Below are 20,795 nucleotides of genomic sequence, written 5' to 3' on the forward strand. Positions count from 1 at the left end.
GTATATGGGATCGGGAGTTATAGATAGGTCTATGGCTTAGTAGGTATAGAAGTGATCGGCACAACTAGTGGGCCGAAGGGCCTGTTTGTGCTGTAGTGTTCTATGTTGTAACAGCATGGATACAAGGTGGCAAAAATCTGAGTGCATTGGTGGACGGTCATCTATGAATCTAGATGAATAGAAGTAGTCCTTTGGGGATTAGCATTAGAGCTGCAACTCAATTTGATTAGGTGCAGAAACCTGTGATTCACATACACAATTCTTTGCGGTAAGACAAGACTTTGGGGGTGATTGTCCCACCCTGCCATGCTAATTTTCTAGTGCAGTGGAGAGGGAGAATTTCGTGGTTGGGCATGAGTGGGCTTCACACATGCTTTCCTATCGTGAACGCATCTCCCAGTGCCGGTTTTCTGGCACCATCAGATCCATGCTGGAAACCAGCAAGAAGAACAAATAAGTTATTAATTTAAAAATAATTAGCAGGCCTGGGACTGAATTCTCTGGCCTACTACCCTCTCCCACCCCACCAAAGTGTTTTACTCTAGCTGCGTTATAACCGCATTACTCTGGTCGTCTCATTATAAGAAAGATGTGGAGGCATTGGAAAGGGTGCAGAGGAGGTTTACCAGGATGTTGCCTGGTATGGTGGGACAGTCTTATGAGGAAAGGCTGAGGGACTTGAGGTTATTTTCATTGGAGAGAAGGTTACGAGGTGACCTGATTGAGGCATACAAGATGATTAAAGGATTGGATAGGGTGGACAGTGAGAGCCTTTTACCTCGGATGGTGATGGCTAACACAAGGGGACATAGCTTTAAATTAAGGGGTGGTAATTATAGGGTGGATGTCAGAGGTAGGTTCTTTATTCAGAGGGTAGTAAGGTCGTGGAATGCCCTGCCTGCACAGGTTGTGGACTCGCCAACTTTAAGGGCGTTCAAATGGTCAGTGGATAGGCTTATGGATAAGATTGGAATAGTTTAGGTTAGAGGGCCATTAGATTGGTTCCACTGGTCGGCGCAACATCGAGGGCCAAAGGGCCTGTACTGCGCTGTAATGTTCTATGCTCTATGTTCTAGCGGGGTTGACAGTAGGTCCCCACTTCCAGGGAATTATAGCTAAGACCCCTTTAGAATAAAGGGGGGCACTCAGGGCCTCCCAGGGGTCTGAAAACGAGGGCAAGGAGGGGTTAGGATGCTCAGTGGCCAGGGGCGCCCTGCCAGTCCTGGCCTGTGCCCAAAGGGCAAAGCACCCATGTCCAGGAGGCACCTTGGCACTGTCCATCAGGCATGGAGCTGTGCTGTGAGGGCCAGGCCTGGTAGGAGCAGAGCTTAGGGGGGGCAAAAGGTGGGGATGGGGGGGGTCCCTCTGCCATTCTGCATTGGGATCTGGTCAGGGTAGGAGGAATGTTGGTGATCAGAATAGACTGGGGTCTGCTGGAGCGAGGTCTATGCACAGGGATTGCATGGCATTGTCGCTTGGGGTGGAGGCAGGACACCTGGAGATTGGGGCAGGGTTTGGCACCGTCTGGGGGTCAAGGAGAAGGTCTGAACTGTTTGCGGGGAGGGGTTGTTTTGGGAGTGGGGACTGGAGATTGTGGTGGGCCAGAAAGGGGGCGGGGTCAGATCTGGCCTGGGAATTGTAGGAGGGCCATGATCATTCCATGTGGGGAGTGGGCGGGGGTATCCTAGGCTGGCCAGTGATCGAGCTGGCCAGCAAACAGGGAGGCTGGCAGTTTGGGGCCACTACACCTGTGCAGAGACCCACTGGTTTCGGCCTCCTGGGTGGGAACAGGCCCCGCACCCTGAAATCTAATGATATTCGCGCTGGTGGCCTTGCAGTGCACAATGTGGGATATTGTAGTCGGAATTCTCACTGAAGGAACCAATGTGAATTACACTAGTTTTCCCATGAATTTGACATTTGGAATATTTTTGGAAGAATTCCAGCGTTTACTTTTGAAAGGCTCTATGGACTTTATGAACAGAGACATAGTGCACAAAACAAGAAAGTTGTTCTAAGTCTTGATGAATCACTAGCTAAGCATTCTGGGCATTGTATGTTAGGAAGAATGTGAAGGCCTCGGAGAGCTTGTAGAGAAAAAGTACTAGAATAGTGCCAGAAATTAGGGCTTCCGTTGTTCTCAACGCAAAGTGGATTAAGGGCAGATTTCATACAGATGCTCTAAATGATGAAAGATTTTGATAAATTGGTTAGGAGGAATTGTTTGCACTGGTAGGAGAGTTGACAATTGAAGGTCACAAGTTTAAGAAAATTGGCAAAAGAGCTAGGCAACAGGTTACAAATGAAGACTTTTTATAAATATGTATTGAGTCACGAATTGAAATATCTTGCCTGAAAATGTGATGGAAGCAAATTCAATTGTAACTTTCAAAAGGGAATTGGTAAATATTTTAAAAGCAAAATTTTCAGTACCATGGGGATAGAGCAGGTAGTGAGACTAATTAGTTGGCACATTCAAGGAGATGGTACATTGAAGGGGTTAAATGCACATTTGAACCCGAGGAAGTAAAAATATATCTGATTCAACCTGTCATCAGGCTCTTGTTTGATTGAGTTAATGAGCCTCTCACTTCTAATCTACTCTAATCATTTTCTGTTTCTGTAGATGGAAGCCATAGTCGCAAACAGCAAAGGAAGTTGGGCTTGTGGGTAATTGTCGGATTGCTTGCATTCTTCATTTTGGAGAAAGTATTTCCAGATAAAGATGAGGATACAGAATATCACAAAGTAAGTTACTCCAGTAGCGTACAAAGTAAATGTGAAATAACTATTTGCAAAGCACCCAAGAAGAAATTTGAACCAGCAAACCAGTTCCTTCCATAGTGTACCAGCAATAAATCAAGGTTGAAGGAATCTTAACATTTGAAACAAAGAGCACAGGAAATAGCTTGTGTTGGTTAGAGATGAAGAAATTACAGGAGGAGGTTTGAAGAAAAGCAGATCACCCTGAGAGCATTATAGGCAAGTTGAGGAACTTTAGCTTGACTGGGCAATAATTTTAACTGTTGCTTCCATGCCGTTCCTACTTGACAAGGAATGTGTCTTTTCTCTTGGAGGCAGTGACCTCTGCTATAGTGCAGTGCCTAAGGAGCAGACAATCGACAATATCTTGCTGATTTTTGATGACAGCTATAGAAATTTGTAGCATGGAAATTTTCAGCATTGTGTTTAGGTCAATGCCTTGCCAGGCCAAACCAAAATTCACCCCATTTCCTTAATTTCTCCCATTGTCCTGTATCATTTTCTATGTAGATAGAATAGTAGATACAATTTTTCTTTTTAAAAAATGCAATGTCTAGATCATTCCATGTGGCAAAACATTCTTTGTCCTCTCCTATCTCATTGTATGGTGGAGCAGACTCATGGGCCAAATAACCTACTTCTGCTCCAATGCTTTATAGTCTGTCCCTTTTCTTATCCTTAAGCCTTTTCTAGTGCTCCCACCAATCCCTAATCAATCATACGTACAGAAATGCTAACTTGAAAAAAAAATGACTTTCTTTCTAGCTGGGGCCAGTCAGTAGCAGCCGGGACCCTGGCTGATTTCATTTATGGATATTGATTTCCGTTACCACACTTATATTAGCAAGCTCAGTGTGTACTGGTGATGAACTTGGGACCTTCCAGATCTGTATGCTGCTACTATAAATTGTTTTTCAAATCAGAATTGTACTTTCACAACACAAATAGAGAATGATGAATTAGATGATTTGGAAATATTTTGCAGCAGTTTACCTCCTCTGAATTTCTTTTGAAGGATTCCCCAACTTTCTGCACCTGAGTGTCTGCTGATTCATTCTATCTTAACAATGCTGTTGGGCTGAGCTGCTAAGTTAGCAACCCTTGCTGGTGACATTGTTTATTTTTCAGGATTTATGGCCTGAGCTGTGAGCCAAATGCAAGCAGGCATTGAAGTGCCACAGAGCAACTAATGATGTCTTTTCTTTTTAATCAAGCAAAATGCTTTTGAAATTGCAGCAGGCATCTTTAAAATCATCTTTCAAAACCCAGGAAGAAGAAACATAGACACAGTAAAACATTAGACTTTCTAGAAATGTTATTATATACCCTCTCACATGTACTTGAAATACATCCCTTCCAGGCCTATTGATGACTTTAGTACAGATACGGTGTCTTAAAACCAGCAAACAAAGTGGGTACTGGATTTTGGCATCATGCTAGTTTTTAGGTGGGATGGTTCGGCTTGAGCAGCTAATCTTATTATTTCCTTAGTATGGATTTATACCCTGTCTTTGTCAGTTAACTGAGAATGTAGTGACTGCAATAGCTTGCATAGGTCAAAAGTCCTCTAGATGAAATCACAGTTTGCCATTGCATCACTCTTGTCAGCATACTGAGGGGAGGTTATTTGTAGGGGAGAAAGCAGCATGTTTGTTAAAAAACATTCAGTTCTCAGATAGCCAAATTGGAGGTTTGACCATGTACACAATTGTTTCTCCTCCTAATTCTTAAATTGTGTTTTAATGCTTCACAGAAATTGCATCTGTTGCCGTTAATTGTAAATGTACTGAGTGTAAAGGCCAGTGTGGTGTAAAAGGCAGGCTAGACGGCAGCCTTGAATAACTGAAGTATGCTGTTACATGCGTTGACCAGAACACTCAGTTTTATTCCTCAACCAACTACATTAAAACAAGTTATCTTATCATTATCTCATTGTTTGTGGGATGCTATTGTGTACAAATTAACCACATTTCCTACATTACAACAATAGCTACTTTTCATCAGTTGTACATTGTGATGTCCTGAGGCTATATAGATGCAAGTCTTCCTTTTACTTTGAAAAAAATGTTAAAACTTGCTGCAGCAAATGGGCCTCTTATTTTCATATCATGTGAAATGTTGTCGTCCTCTTTCTAGGCAGCTTTACAAACAAAGAAAACTTTGCAGAATGGGCATCTTTGTGTAGAAAAGGCAATCAAACGCCTTAAAAATGGAAAACGAATTTCCTCTGCTAGCACTCATCGCAATGGTTCATGTATCCAGCTTATTAACGGGCACTGCCATAGCTCTTCACTGCAGCTTAGGGCATCTACGCAGCCTGTTCAAACCATTAAGGTAAGGGGGTCATTCTGTTTCTTACCATTGAATTCTGTTCTGCCGCACTATTCTTCATTGGAAATTTGACACTGGCCTTTGTTTTGTAGATTAGTGGGTATCTGAACCTTATTGCCAATGGCATTGATAACTTCACACATGGTCTGGCAGTAGCGGGGAGCTTCCTTGTCAGCAGGAAGGTAAGTAAAAGAGAAGAAAATGATTTGCAAAGAGAGTAGTAGAATCCAAATTTTAATATCAGTACAGCTTGTATTTATATAGTTTCTACTTGTTAAAATTGATTCATGGTGCTCGATAGTTTTACATTAATGGTAGATACCCAGGAGTGAATCATAGACTGAAATCTAATCAAGGTGCTGGATGGGTTTATATTGAATGGTAGATACCCAGGAGTGAGTTACAGACTCGAGTCAAACCAAGGTGCTCAATAAGGGTTTATATTGAATAGTAGAAACCCAGGAATGAGTTACTGACTAAAACCTAATCAAGGTGCTTGAATAGTTTGTTATAAATACCCACAAGTGAATTATAGACTAAAATCTAATCAAGGTGCCTGATGGTTTTTATATTGCATAGTAGATACCCAAGAGTGAGTTACTGACTGAAATCTAATCAGTATTCTTGATGGGTTTTAAAATGAGTTGTAGATACCCAGGAGTGAATACCAAACTGAAGTCTGTTCAATACAGAAATGTAGAAAACAGGAGCAGGAGGAGGCCATTTGACCTCTTAATCCCACTCCACCTATTCATTATGATCATGTTTGAGTATCCAACTAAATAGCCTAATCCGCCTCCTGCCCCCACCCATATGTGCTTTGATCCCCTTCACCCCAAGTGCTGTATCTAACTCCTTGAAAACATACATTGTTTCTGTCTCAACTGCTTTCTGTTGTAATGATTTTCATAGGCTCACCAGTCTCTGGGTGAAGAAATCTACCCAGGAGTGGTATGGACTGTAATCTAATCAAGCAATACCTAGAACTGTGAATCACCTCTTTGCCTCTTGCTTGCTGCTTTGTGTATATTGGTATGTATACTGTAAACATCATGGGCAATGTCTGTTGGTAACACATGTTCTAACTTTTGGTGTTGATAGCACTGTATTTGTCTGTCTCTTGGTGATGCTCACACTGCAAAAGGCCATTTTTCTTTAGAACAGTAGAGCACAGCACAGGCCCTTCAGCCCTCAATGTTGTGCCAAGCTTTGTCCGAAACCAAGATCAAGCTATCTCGCTCCCTATCATTCTGGTGTACTCCATTGTGCCTATCCAATAACCACTTGAAAATTCCTAACATGTCCGACTTACTATCACAGCAGGCAGTCCATTCCAAACCCCAACCACTCTCTGAGTAAAGAACCTCCCTCGGACATCCCTCCTGTATCTCCCACTGTGAACTTTATAGTTATGCCCCCTAGTAACAGCTACATCCAGGTGAGGAAATAGTTTCTGAACGTCCACACTATCTATCCTCCTCATCATCTTATAAACCTCTATTAAGTCGCCTCTCATCCTCCTCCACTCTAAAGAGAAAAGCCTCAGCTCCCTCAGCCTTTCCTCATAAGACCTATCCTCCAAACCAGGCAGCATCCTGATAAATCTCTTCTGCACTCTCACCAATGCTTCCACATCCTTATACTGAGGTGACCAAAACTGCACACAGTATTTCAAATGTGATCTCACCAAGGTCCTGTATAGTTGCAGCATAACTCCACGGCTCTTAAATTCAAACCCTCTGTTAATAAACGCTAACACACTATAGGCCTCTTTCACGACTCTATCCACTTGAGTGGCACCCTTCAGAGATCAGTGGATATGAACCCCAAGATCCCTCTGTTCCTCCACATTCCTCAGAACCTTGCTGTTGACCCTGTAATCCACATTCAGATTTGTCCTACCAAAATGAATCACCTCGCACTAATCAGGGTTAAACTCCATCTGCCACTTATTGGCCCAGGTCTGCATCCTATCAATGTCTACAACAGCCCTCCACTTCATCCACTTCTCCACCAATCTTGGTGTCATCAGCAAATTTACTAACCCACCCTTCAGCCCCCTCCTCCAAGTCATTGATAAAAATCACAAATAGCAGAGGACCCAGCACTGATCCCTGTGGTACACCGCTGGTAACTGGTCTACAGTCTGAAAATTTTCCATCCACCACCACCTCTGTCTTCTATGAGAGAGCCAGTTACTTATCCAATTAGCCAAATTTCCCTCTATCCCATACATCCTTACTTCCTTCGTGAGCCTACCGTTTTGACTCAACTCCCCATGTGTCAGGATGTCCCCAAGTGCCTGCCAGCCTTAAGTTGCATGTAACAGCTGTGCTACACAATGTGTGACCTTTTCATGGTCAGTCTGTTTGCCCTGGGCTGGAGGGAAATAATGTTCTCATTTGAAGGTGTTCATTGAGGACATTAAGGAAACGTAACACTGGCCGCTGTCTCTATTCCCGGGTAAACATCTTGTTGTGTTTCTTGGTCTCTCTACTTTGTTTTGCACGAACCACCCTCCTCAGGGATCAAAGAAGAAATTATTTTTCCAAGGGAAGCTTCTGTAAATTTGTGCTTGCTCCAGACAGTGTTCTTTCCAGTTTTTCTATACATTGTCGCCTCACAGTTCTCAACCAGATGACTTTGGCGATAATGTCACAAAGCCAGACCCAACTAGGCTGTTTGCTTTAATATTCAAAAATAGACTGTCCCGGGTCCTGTGTATGCGTTACCAGACAAAATGGAAATACTCCAGGTTTGGCAGAATTTGTACAGTTGGAAATAGAATTAGCATTTCAGATCGATGACCTTTCATCAGAACTTTGGTAGAAGTTTGAAATGTAATCTGTTTTAAGCAAATACAGAAGCAGTAGTAGTGATGGAGAGCAAGAGAGAACAGAGGAAAGCTGCGTGATAGGATGGACACAGTAAGAAGCCTCACAACACCAGGTTAAAGTCCAACCAGTTTATTTGATAGTAAACCCACAAGCTTTCGGGGTTTGCTCCTTCATCAGGTGAGTGGAGAGTTCTGTTCTCAAACAGAGCATATAAAAGCACACACAATTCACAGAATACCGATTAGATTGTGAGTCTTTACAGCTAACCTGCTATTCAAGTCTTAAAGAATGTGACTGGAGATAGCATTAGGCATAGGTTAAAGAGATGTGTATTGTCTCCGGACAGGACGGTAAGTGAGATGTTGCAAGTTCAGAAAAATCATAGGTGTTACAGAAAGTGCAACATGAACCCAAGATCCCGGTTGAGGCCGTCCTCACGTATGTGGAACTTGGCTATCAGTCTCTGCCCAGCAACTCTGCGCCGTCGTGTGTCATGAAGGCCGGCTTGGAGAACGCTTACCCGAAGATCAGAGGCCGAATGCCCATGACCGCTGAAGTGTTCGCCAACAAGAAGGGAACAGTCTTGCCTGGTGATTGTCGAGCAGTGTTCATTCATCATTATTGTAGCGTCTGCATGGTCTCCCCAATGTACCATGCTTCAGGACATCCTTTCCTGCAGTGACAGTGTAGGTAGACAGTGTTGGCCGAGTTGCAAGACTATGTGCTGTGTACCTGGTGGATGGTGTTCTCATGTGAGATGATGTCATCCATGTCGATGATCCGGTATGTCTTGCAGAGTTTGTTGTGGCAGGGTTGTGTGGTGTTGTGGTCACTGTTCTCCTGAAGGCTGAGTAGTTTGCTGCGAACAATGGTCTGTTTGAGGCTGTGCGGTTGTTTGAAGGCAAGAAATGGGGGTGTGGGGACAAACAAGGGACACTGTGGACAGAGTACTCTTCGTCATCCAGTACTTCCCTGGAGCGGAGAAGCTACGACATCTTCTCTGGAATCTTCAACATATCATTGAAGACGAACATCTCGCCTGGGCCATCCCCAAGGTGGCTTTCATGACACACGACAGCGCAGAGTCGCTGAGCAGAGACTGATAGCCAAGTTCCACACACATGAGGACGGCCTCAACCGGGATCTTGGGTTTATGTCGCACTATCTGTAACCCTCATGACTTGCCTGAACTTGCAGCATCTCATTTATTGTCCTGTCTGGAGACAGTACACATCTCTTTAACCTATGCCTAATGCTATCTCCACTCACGTTGTCTGCATCTTTAAGACTTGAATAGCAGATTAGCTGTAAAGACTCACATTCTAAGCAGTATTTTGTAAAGTGTGTGTGTGTGTGTGTGCCTTTGTATGCTCTGTTTGAGACCAGAACTCTCCACTCACCTGACGAAGGGGCAAACCCCGAAAGCTTGTGGGTTCACTATCAAATAAACTGGTTGGACTTTAACCTGGTGTTGTGAGACTTCTTACTGTGTTTACCCCAGTCCAACATCGGCATCTCCACATCATGATAGTTTGGAGCCAGGAGGAATTAAACGACGAAAGGGATGATGATGCAAATAAACTATTGATGGAACTACAGGAAATGGAAAAGCAGCACTGTCACAATCAGGTACTCTGTAAAACAATTCAGGGCATGATTTATGATGTGAAATTGCTGATTGCAGTTAGAGTTCTGAATGCTGTTAAGTGCCTAATTGAAAGATGCAATGCTGTTCCTTGAGCAACTTTTGAGCTTCATTGGAACTGTACAGGAGTCTGAGGACAGAGAGATCAGACTGGGAGCGAGGTGGAGAATTAAAATGGCAGGCCACCCAAAGCTTGGGGTCATGCCTGCAGACTTCTGAGGTTTCATACAGAACAGTCACTCAACCTGTGTTCAATCTGCTCTGTGTAGAGGAGACCACACTGACTAGCAAATACAGCATAGCAAATAGAAAGTACATATGAATTGCTGTTTCATCTGGCAGTGTTTAATACCATGGAAAGTAAGAACGCAGAAGATCAAGGGCAGGTATTGCATCTCCATGGCTAGGTGCCATGGAAAGGGGAGCGAGTGTCTTGGGATGATTGAGAAGTTGACCAACGTGTTGGGGAGGGAATGGCCCTTTCAAAATGTGTAAAGGTGAGGAGACAAGATGTGTTTGGTTGGAGATAATGGAGAATGATGCTTTGTATTGGGTTGGAAGGCGAGGACAAGGTGAACCATATTACAGTTTGGGATGAGAGTGGGAAAGGGTGAGAGCAAGGATGCGGATAGTAAAGAGGACATGGTCAGGGCAGGTGGAGAAATTGACACTGAGGATGAAGAAAGACATCTGAGGCAGTGGTATGTAATGTAGTCCTTACAGAAAGCAGAACAGGAGGAACTGTAGTCAAGACAGCTGGGGCACTTGATGGGTTTAAATAAAAATTGATTGGGAAGAAGTAGAGATGGATCAAATGATAGCAAGGGAAAAATGCAAATTGCAAACAAAGTTGATGGCATTTTGCAGTTAAGGATGAGAGCAGGAATCAGCACCACTGTGCTTTCTTAGCTGCATGGATGTATGGCGGTAAAAAGTCTGACAACACCAGGTTTTAGTCCAACCTATTTATTTGATAATATACTCGCAAGCTTTCGGGTTAGCTAACCTGAAAGCTTGCGAGTATATTGTCAAATAAATAGGTTGGACTAAAACCTGGTGTTGTCAGACTTTTTACCGTGTTTACACCAGTCCAACGCCGGCATACCCACATCATGGATGTATGGCCACAGAGTAATCAGAGATGTGTTGCACGATAAACAAACAGGCCTCAATGCGACCAATATTCCTTTCAGATGTGCACCTGCAAGGCTGCACACCAATCCTAAAAGACCAGGTAATCCAAAACGTCAGCTACTCAGTAAGCAGAAATTATAGGAAACATTGGTGCACAGTCATTAAGATTAAAAAAAGTAAGGACTGGAATAAAGAATGTTTTACATATTCCATAATGCGGTAACTACTCTAAGGACTTTTACAGATTACCATAATCAAATCTTGGTTGAAAGAAGCAAGTGGAGTAAATGAAGAATATGTAGCATGTGGGTTTTTTTAGAAATGTAACTGATGTATCAGGGTTGTTTTTTTCCATGTCCTGCTGGTTAATATTTTTGAGTGATATCAGGGTAGGTTTATTTAATAAATGGTTGTCGTTAAATTGATTTCACCATCTCTGTTATATATTTGGCTAGGTGTCGTGTTGTTGTGCTACCACTTTGTGTTTCGTTACCTGTTTACTTTGTGACATCATCAGCTGGTTCACAGGCTTTTAGTCAGTTTTTGTCCAAGCCTTTATACACTGAAAACCTTCTCAATAAAGCCTTGGTGATGGCACCTGACTTGCTTTTATCCTCAAGAATAATGTGTACAACAGGATAAAAAGAAAACAGGCAACGAGGAGCAGATTAAAAATTCTCTTCCAGCAGAAAGGCAGAAAAGAAAAATTAGAGCTGTACTTACTTGTTGAAGGGCCAAACTCCTTTCAATGTTTCCAATGATCGGAGCAGAATCAGCAGCACATCAGTGACCACACCTGACATTGGTGTGGTAAGGTAGTAGGGCAGAAAGAAAAGTCCCAACCAAAAAGCAGAATTGGGGTAATCTGAGCAGTTGAGGATGCAGAGCTTGCCACGTGCATAGTAAAAGCATGGCACAGAGGAAAAGTGAAAAATAGATCTCCTTTGCATTGCATTTGAAATCTGGAGCTAGCTGTTACATTGGCTCACGTCGAAAAATTGAACCGGACCATTTTTATCAAGGGAAGCTCCTTGAAAATGTTATTGCACAAATCTAGTAACCCAGTAAAAATAACGGGAAGGTTTGGCATCATTGATTGGATTTATTGTTGTCAGATTTATTAGTATGTAGTGAAAAGTATTGTTTATTTCACGCTTATACAGATAAAGCATACTGTTGCACACCACAAAATACATCAGGGAGATGGAAAGGAGTGGGTGCGGAATGTAGTGTTACAGTTATACAAAGAACAACCCAGCACGGGAAACAGGCCCTTCGGCCCAACAAGCCCGCGCCGCCATCTTAACAAAGCATTTTCCTACACCGACCTTGACCTGTGTGTATGTGTATGCGTATGGTACCCCCATTGGAAACCAGATTCAGGGGAGAATAGTTTAGGGACAATTTATTACACTAGTCAGCCTAAGAGCACATCTTTGGGGTGTGGGAGGAAACCGGAGCACCCGGAGGAAACCCACGCAACCACAGGGAGAATGCGCAAACTCCCACAGACACTGGCCCAAATCCATGTATCTGTACAGTTAGCAGTGATAGTTACTGAGCTGTTGTGGTGCCCATCTGCTGGTCCAGTTTTAAGCAGACACAACGACGCAAAGTACTAGGCCACTCTCGAAACATCCAAGAGCAGCCCATGCACGACCCACTGTGTGCATGCCCCTTGTTAGACAACAAGGTGGACCAACACACCTGTGGAGTAAAAGAGACTGAACATCAACATGTAGCATTAGATTTCCAGTAACGTCCCGAGGCTCTGACCCTTATTTAAAACTGTGTCCTATAACCCTCCATCCCTGTTTCACTCATGTGCCTATCTAAGTAAACCTTAAACAAGTCCAGCGTGCCTGCCTCCACCACCTTACTTGGTAGTGCATTCTATACCCCCACGACCCTCTGTGTGGAAAAACCTCCCTCTAGTATCCAAATTATACTTCTCCCCCCTCAACCTTAGCTCATGACCCCTCGTGATATTTGACTCCAATCTAGGAAAAAGCCTGCCACTGTTTACTCTATCTATACCCTTCATTATTTTATACACCTCTATCAGATTCCCCCTTAATCTCCGTCTTTCTAAGGAAAAGAGCCCCAGTTTACCCAATCTTTCCTCATAACCCAGTCCTTCCATACCAGGCAGCATCCTGGTAAACCTCCTCTGCACTGTCTCCACGTCCTTCCGGTAATAAGGTGACCAGAACTGGGCGCAGTACTCCAAATGCGGTCTAACCAACGTTCTGTACAACGGTAGCATTAGACACCAGCTCTTATACTCTATACCCCTTCCTATAAAGGCTAGCATTCCGTAAGCTTTCTTCGCAACCTTCTCCACCTGGGTTGCCACCTTCAGAGACTTGTGCACTTGCACTCCCAGGTCCGAGCTTATAGCTAGGATGTAGAGAAAGATCCACTTAATACAACATTGGTCCATTCAAAAGTCTGATGACAGCAGGGAAAAAGTTGTTCTCAAGTTGGTTGGCACATAATCTTTTTCCCCACGGAAGGAAGTGGAAGAGCGCATGTCTGTGGTGCGTGGAGTCCTTGGTTATACAGGCAGCTTTTCTGAGGCAGCAGGAAGTATAGATCGGGTCAATGGATGGGAGGCCTGGTTTGCGTGATGGACTGGGTTACATTCACAACCCATTGTCACTTCTTGCGGTCTTGGTCAGAGCAGGAGTCTGCTCTGACCAAGCTGTGATTCATCTGGAAAAGATGCATTCTATGGCGCATGTTAAAAAAAAAAGGTGAGAGTTGTATCAGAATTTCCTTAGGCTTCTGAGAACGTAGAGGCATTGGTGAACCTTCTTACTGTAGTATCAGCCTGGAGGGACCAGGACACATTGTTGTTGATCTGGACACTTAGAAACTTGAAGCTCTTGACCATTTCCACTTAATCACTGTTGGTGATAAACAGGGGCATGTCCTCCGCTGTGCTTTCTGAAGCTGACGACTGTCTCTTAAAACACTTTGTGGAACGTTGTGAATTTCATGATTGTCTGGATGATAGAATTAGAGACTGGTTTGTGGGCTGATGAATGAGGTTATACAGCAGAGCGTGCTAACTGAATAAAAACTTCATTCTTAAAACAGCCTTAGAAATAGTTGATTCAATTGCTGCTAAGGAGGGTTCTCAGCTTGGAACAGGCATGAGGATCCATAACATGGGTGCCAGCCAGAGAGAGTCTACCCAGCAACAGGCATGTCATCACAGTGCAAAAAGGGACCATTCACATGTTGATTGCTGATGCAAAGACAGCCACTGCGAAAATTATGGAAAAATTAGTCACATAGCATGAGCTTGCTGGAGGAAATCCACGTCTCTCAGAAAGAATGCTCAAGTAGATCAGAATACAGGTAAAAGGTGAAACAAAATGAATTCCACCAAAAGAATTTAGTGTTTTTTGCTGGCAGATGACATTCTGGCAACTGAGGCTCAGGTTCAACGACAAACCAGAAGTGATTCTGTGATGGGGAGATACTGTAAATGATGCTAAAAGGGTGGATAACAAGAACGCAACCTGAATATATAGAAAGCATAGAATCCCTGCAGTGCAGAGGGAGGCCATTCAGCCTTCAAACCTGCATTGACAACAATCTCACCCACGCCTTATCTTCTTAACCTCATGTATTTACCCTGACTCCCCCTGTCATTATTTGCCGTGCTAGCCTCATCTTTGAAATATGGGAGGAAATCAGAGCACCCAGAAAAAACCCACACAGATGGGGAGAAAGTACAAACTCCACACGGACAGTGACCCGAGGCTGGAATTGACCCTGGGTCCCTACTGTGAGGCAATAAGTGCTAACCACTGTGTTGTCCACAATTAAAGCCATATGTTCTCAGAGAACTCAATTTGACAGTTCAGGGCGGATATTTCCTCACACAGCAGGCCTGTTGTGTGAGGAAAGGGTAATAATTTCTTCAGATTTGCGACAGACTATTAGAACAGTTACATGGAGGACACTTTTAGACACGTCTAAACGGTTTCTTACATTGCAACACCACATGTTCGATTACTCAGATCCCCAGCTTTACCACTGCTGAAGAGGAAGCTGAGAACTACCTTTGATTTATTGTTACTGCAGGCGATGTCTGAGATAGTAGAACACAATCAGCAGTCTCAAATCTTGGGAAGAGAAGGTAATTCCAAAAAATGCTTGTATTCAAAAGGAAAGCTAGTTTTGGAGCACAGCTACTCCACCAATGAGAAGTGGGTTCCTGCAATTGCGTTGGCACAAACAGGTCTTGTCTCCCATATAGTTCAAGCTGCAGATGAGATAGTGTGGAAGTAATGCATAGATCAGTGTGTTCCAGAACTATCTCAGGATTTTTTTTAGTCATAAGTAAGGCTTACATTAACACTGCAATTAAGTTACTGTGAAATTCTCCTAGTCGCCACAATTCAGGACCTGTCTGGGGCGCTGCACCTAACCAGCACATCTTACAGACTGTGGGAGGAAACCAGAGCACCCAGAGGAAACCCACACAGATCTGGGAGAACATGCAAGCTCCCCACAGACAGCAACCCAAGCTGGCAATAGAACCCAAGTCTGTGGCGCTGTGAGGCACTAGTGCTAACCATTGTGTCACCATGTTGCCCCCACCACCATCCATGCTACCAGATTGCCTGACTGCGACTGAGGTCAATCAGCAGAGACAAAATTGCCGAAGAATCTTGCTGCTGCTTGTATTTATTCTGCAACGGAGACTGTTACGCCTTCTGCGGTTGAGACATCCTCAGAAGATCCTGACAGTACCTCTAAAGTCGAAAACAACTGAATCCCTTAAATGTATAGGCAGGCAATGTGGAATAGATAGCCACCTATTAACTATTATTATTGTATAATGATTTATCACCTGCTCTTGTATATATGTTTTGATGACTACGTAAAATACTTTGGTTGTTTATCGTTATGAGACCCGAGAAGTAAAGGGGGAGCAATGTTGTATATTTGGACAGATGTGTTGTTGTGCTGCCACTTTAAGGGTCTAGTTTGTGACTGCTTCGTGGGCTTTTAGTCAGTCTAGCCCAAGCTAGAACGACTTCTCAATAAACCTGCTTTGTTGACTGCAAGCACCCATGTGCTGCAACACCACTTTCTTTTCTGCTTACAAGTGCAATATATACAAGTCACATTTTACTTCAGCTATTTCTGCAGTGAACTGCACTTAACTTGCAAGTGGTGTCAGAATACTGAAGGTGTGCTTCTTATAGTTATATTATCCATTCCTGTCCATTGCTCAAGATATAGCACTTGAGGCGAAGGGGATCAAAGAGAAGGTGGGATCAGACAGTTGGACAATCAGCCATGCTCATAACAAACAGCGGAAAAGTCTCAAAGGGTCAAATGGCACCCTCATGCTCCTACTTCCTGCTTTACTGTGTTAATTGCTATGTCTATGGCTGTCTGCTTTTTGAGATTGCTGACATGTTCCTGTCTTTTGCTGCAGGTTGGGCTCACAACAACCCTGGCTATCCTCCTCCATGAAGTTCCGCATGAGGTGAGAAAGCTGAAACTAAATGTGAATAATTGATCTTGGTCAGACCTTCATTTTAAAACTGTCTCTTAGGAGTGGGCATTTCCCTTCTCCTTCCTCCCATCCCAAACAAAATATTTCTTTTGGATGGTTAGATGGCAACAAAGGCAGGCATATCGTAGCACATAAAGGACCTGTCATACTCATAGAATTGTTACAGCAAAGAAGGCAGTCATTCAACATATTGTGTTTCTGCTGGCCCTGTGAAAGAACAACCCAGCTGGTCACACTTCTCTGCATTAACTTTTAGTCCTGCATTTCTTTCCCTTCAGCTGGATTTCCAGTTACCTTTTGAAAGCAATTGTGTCTGCTGTAGCATACTCTCATCATTGACCCAGTCTGCACTGCATTCTGAGCACTGACTGTGTCTGATTTGATTTATTATTGTCACATATATTAACATAGAGCGAAAAGTATTGTTTCTTGCACGCTGTACAGACAAGCATACCATTCATAGAGAAGAAAACAACAGGTTGCAGAATGTAGTGTTATAGTCATAGCTAGGGTGTGGAGAAAGATCAACTTAATGCAACCAAGTCCATTCAAAAGTCTGACAGCAGCAGGAAAGAAGCTGTTCTTGAGGAGGTTGCACGTGACCTCAGACTTTTATATTTTTTTCCCGACGGAAGAAGGTGGAAGAGAGAATGTCTGGGGTGCATAGATCATAGAACCCTACAGTGCAGAAAGAGGCCCTTCGGCCCATCGAGTCTACACCAAACACAATCCTACCCAGGCCCTACCCCGATATCCCTACATATTATACCCACTAATCCCTCTAACCTCTGCTACCCTGGACACTAAGGGGCAATTTCTTAGCATGGCCAATCAACCTAACCTGCACATCTTTGGACTGTGGGAGGAAACCGGAGCACCCGGAGGAAACCCACGCAGACACGAGGAGAATGTGCAAACTCCATACAGACAGTGACCCTGAGCTGGGAATCAAACCCAGGACCCTGGAGCTGTGAAGCAGCAGTGCTAACCACTGTGCTACCGTGCTGCATGGGGTCCTTGATTAAGCTGGCTGCTTTTCTGAGGCAGCGGGAAGTGTAGACGGAGTCATTGATGGGAGGCTGGTTTGCATGATGAATTGGGCTACATTCACAACCTTTTGTTCCTTGTGGTCTTGGATAGAGCAGAGCCATGCCAAGCTGTGATACATCCAGAAAGAATGCTTTCTATGGTGCATCAGTAAAAGTTGTGAGAATTGTAGCTGACATGCCTGGAGGCTACCTCGTTGAATATGTTTAAGTCACGGGTAGTTGGATTTCTGATAGACAAGGGAATTAAGGGTTATGGGGAGCAGGCGGGAAAGTGGAACTGATCCACTTCAGATCAGCCATGATCTTATTGAATGGCGGGGCAGGCTCGAAGGGCTAGATGCCCTACTCCTGCTCCTGTTTCTGATGTTCTTATGCCAAATTTTCTTAGTCTTCTGAGAAAGTAGAGGCATTTGGTGGACTTTCTTAACTATAGTGTCGGCATGGGCGGACCAGACAGGTTGTTAGTGATCTGCACACACAAAAACTTGAAGCTCTCGATCCTTTCTGCTTCGTCCCCGTTGATGCAGACGGGGCATGTTCTCCTTTATGCTTCCTGAAGTTGATAACGATCTCCTTCGTTTTGTTGACATTGAGGGAGAGATCATTGTTGCTGCACCATTCTCTATCTCATTTCTGTACTCTGTCTCATCATTATTTGTGATCCGACCCATTACGGTGATGTCATCAGCAAACTTGAAAATTGAATTGGAGGGGAATATAGCCACACAGTCATAGGTGTATAAGGAGTATAGCAGGGGGCTGAGAATACAGCCTTGTGGGGCACCAGTGTTGAGGATGATTGTGGAGGAGGCATTGTTGTAAGGATACTTACTGATAGTGGTCTTTGAGTTAGGAAGTTCAGGATCAAGTTGAAGTGGGAGATGCCGAGGCCCAGGCTATGGAGTTTGGAGATGTGTTTCGTGGGAATAATGGTGTTGAAGGTTGGGCTGCAGTCAATAAATAGGAGTCTGATATATATGTTCTTAGTGGTCTAGGTGTTCCAGTGTTGAGTGCAGGGCCAGGGAGATGGCATCTGCTATGGATCTGTTGTGGCAGTAGGCAAACTGTAGTGGATTCAGATAGTCCGAGAGGTGGAATTGATTCGTGCCTTTTGAAGCACTTCATAGTCATTAAGGCACATGGCTTAGTTTTTCTTAGGTGCTGGGATGATGGTTGTCTTCTTGAAGCAGATAGGGACCTCAGATTGTTGTGAAGAGTGGTTGAAGATGTCTGTGAATACCCCCGTCAGCTGATCCTGTCTGCACCACACGCTCGGGTACGACCCGGCTTCCAGCACACCCCAAAACACCCGCCCCCCCCCGGTGTTGACTTCGCTGCGCCACACTAACCCCCCTCCTCCCCTGGCATCGGCCTTGGTTGCACCCCCTCGCAGGCGTTGGACCCCACCTCTGGTGCACCCCCCCACCTATCGGTGTCAGCCCCCACCTCTGGCGCAACTGCCTGGTGTCGGCGTCCCCTCTGGCACCCCCTCCTTGTGTTGGCCCCCACCACCGCCACACCCCCCCACCCGCACCTCATTGGCATTGGAACCCGCCTCTGGCGCATGCTGCCCACCCCCACCCCCACAGGCATCAGACCTCACCACCGCCCCACCTCCCCCAACCCCACTGGTGTCGGACTTCGCCTCCGGTGCCCGCGCACCCCCCCTCACTGGCATCGAACCCTGCCTCCGGCACATGCTGCCCACCCCCCCCCCCCCCCCCCAGCGTCCACCTGGTAGAACCTAACAGCTGCCTACATAAACGTCTTCTCGCCCGGCGCCCTTGTTTTTTTCCCTTTACCATCTTTCATTCATTTAACACCAAAAGAAAGAAGACCAGTTCTCTTTCTGTATGTTTGATTTGATTTTTTTGTTGTCACCTATATTGGGATATAATGAAAAATATTGTTTCTTACCCATTATACAAACAAAGCATACTGCTCATTGGGTTCATAGGATAGAAGAAAAAGCCAAGGTGGAGAATGTAACACAATCATAGCTAAGGTGTCGTGAAAGTTCAACTTAATGCAAGGTAGGTCTATTCGAAAGTTTGATGGCAGCGTGGAAGAAGCTGTTCTTGAGTCGTTTGGTATGCGACCTGAGACTTTCGTATTTTCTTCCTGACGGAAGAAGGTGGAAGAGAGGATGCCCAGTGTGCATGGGATCAGTGATTATGCTGACTGCTTTTTTCAAGACAACAGGAAGTGTCAACAGATTAATGGGCAGGAGGCTGGTTTGTGTGATGGACTGGGCTTTACTCACGACCGTTTATGGTTTCTTGTGGTCTTGGGCAGAGCAGGTGCCATACCAAGCTGTGATACATCTAGAAAGAATGTTTTTTATGGTGCATTTGTAAATGTTGGTGAGAGTCGGACATTTCAAATTTTCTTAGCCTCCTGAGAAAGGTGAGATGTTGGCGGGCTTTCTTAACTATAGCAGAGGTGTAGAGCAACCAGGATGGGTTGTTGGTGATCTGGACTGTAGGTGCATTCTCATCAGTGCCCTGTATGGTTTGAGTAAGAAGTCTCATAACACCAGATTAAAGTCCAACAGGTTTATTTAGAATCATGAGTTTCGGAGCGCTGCTCCTTTCTCAGATGAGTGGAATCACCTGTATAGTTAGAGCATGTATAGCCCTATTTAGTTAGAGCGTGACTTGCCTATTTTTATAATTTGTTCCCTTACAATAAAGGGCAACGTTCCATTTGCCTTGCCTTTAGGTTGTCTGGGTGAATGTGTGCATGACCCATTTTCTTTCTTTAAATGCGTGAAAGCTTGCTGCTGTTATTTAAATTGAATATGCTCCAGGGGCTAAGAAACACACACATTCTTCTCTTCAAAAGCCACACTCACTGCGGACAGTGTGGTGAAAGGTATTGGTGCAAGGTTTTCAGTTCTGTTCCAACCATATCTGTAACCCAAATAATGCAAGTGCCAGGCAAAGACCATCTCCAACGAGACAGAATCTAACCATCACCATTTGTTGATCACTGGATTATCATCATTGAATACCCAATTTTCAACATCTTCACTGTTACCATTTAACCAAAACTGAACTAGAAATTATATGGCTAGTCTAGATGTTCAAACCACCAACAATTTTTCTTGGCCCTCCAAGCTGACACTGTAATTAAGGAAGACCATCCCTACTTTCTCAGAATCATAAACTCCATATAGTGCAAAAGGAGACTTTGAAGCCCATTGAGCCTGCACCAACGACATTCCAACTTCGGCCTTATACCCGTAACCACACCTATTTACCCTGCTAGTTCCTGTGACAGTAAGTGGCAATTTTACATGGCCAATCAACCTAACCTGCAGATCTTTGAGTATGGGAGGAAACAGGAGCATTCGGAGGAAACCCGTACAGAAATGGGGAGAACGTGCAAATTCCACACTGACAGTGACCAGAGACCGGAATTGAAGGCTATGGAAATCTGACATTCACTACGACTTTCATCAATTTTGATTTGATTTATTATTGTCAAAT

The 20,795-nt window shown here is 44.3% G+C and overlaps 1 protein-coding gene across 2 annotated transcripts in view; it reads left to right on the forward strand.

The window, feature by feature from the left end:
* The window catches only part of slc39a13 (solute carrier family 39 member 13), a 64,680-nt gene that overhangs the window by 14,783 nt on the left and 29,102 nt on the right, over positions 1-20,795 (forward strand). For both annotated transcript variants that reach the window (XM_080190550.1, XM_080190551.1), the window contains exons 4-7: positions 2,627-2,748; positions 4,900-5,097; positions 5,187-5,276; positions 16,175-16,225. In XM_080190550.1, coding sequence (XP_080046676.1) covers positions 2,627-2,748; positions 4,900-5,097; positions 5,187-5,276; positions 16,175-16,225 — 461 coding nt within the window. The remainder of the gene's footprint in view (positions 1-2,626; positions 2,749-4,899; positions 5,098-5,186; positions 5,277-16,174; positions 16,226-20,795) is intronic.

The sequence above is a fragment of the Carcharhinus amblyrhynchos genome, chromosome 6 (assembly GCF_965287045.1).
Source record: "Carcharhinus amblyrhynchos chromosome 6, sCarAmb.v2.hapA, whole genome shotgun sequence".
NCBI classification, from domain to species: domain Eukaryota; kingdom Metazoa; phylum Chordata; class Chondrichthyes; order Carcharhiniformes; family Carcharhinidae; genus Carcharhinus; species Carcharhinus amblyrhynchos.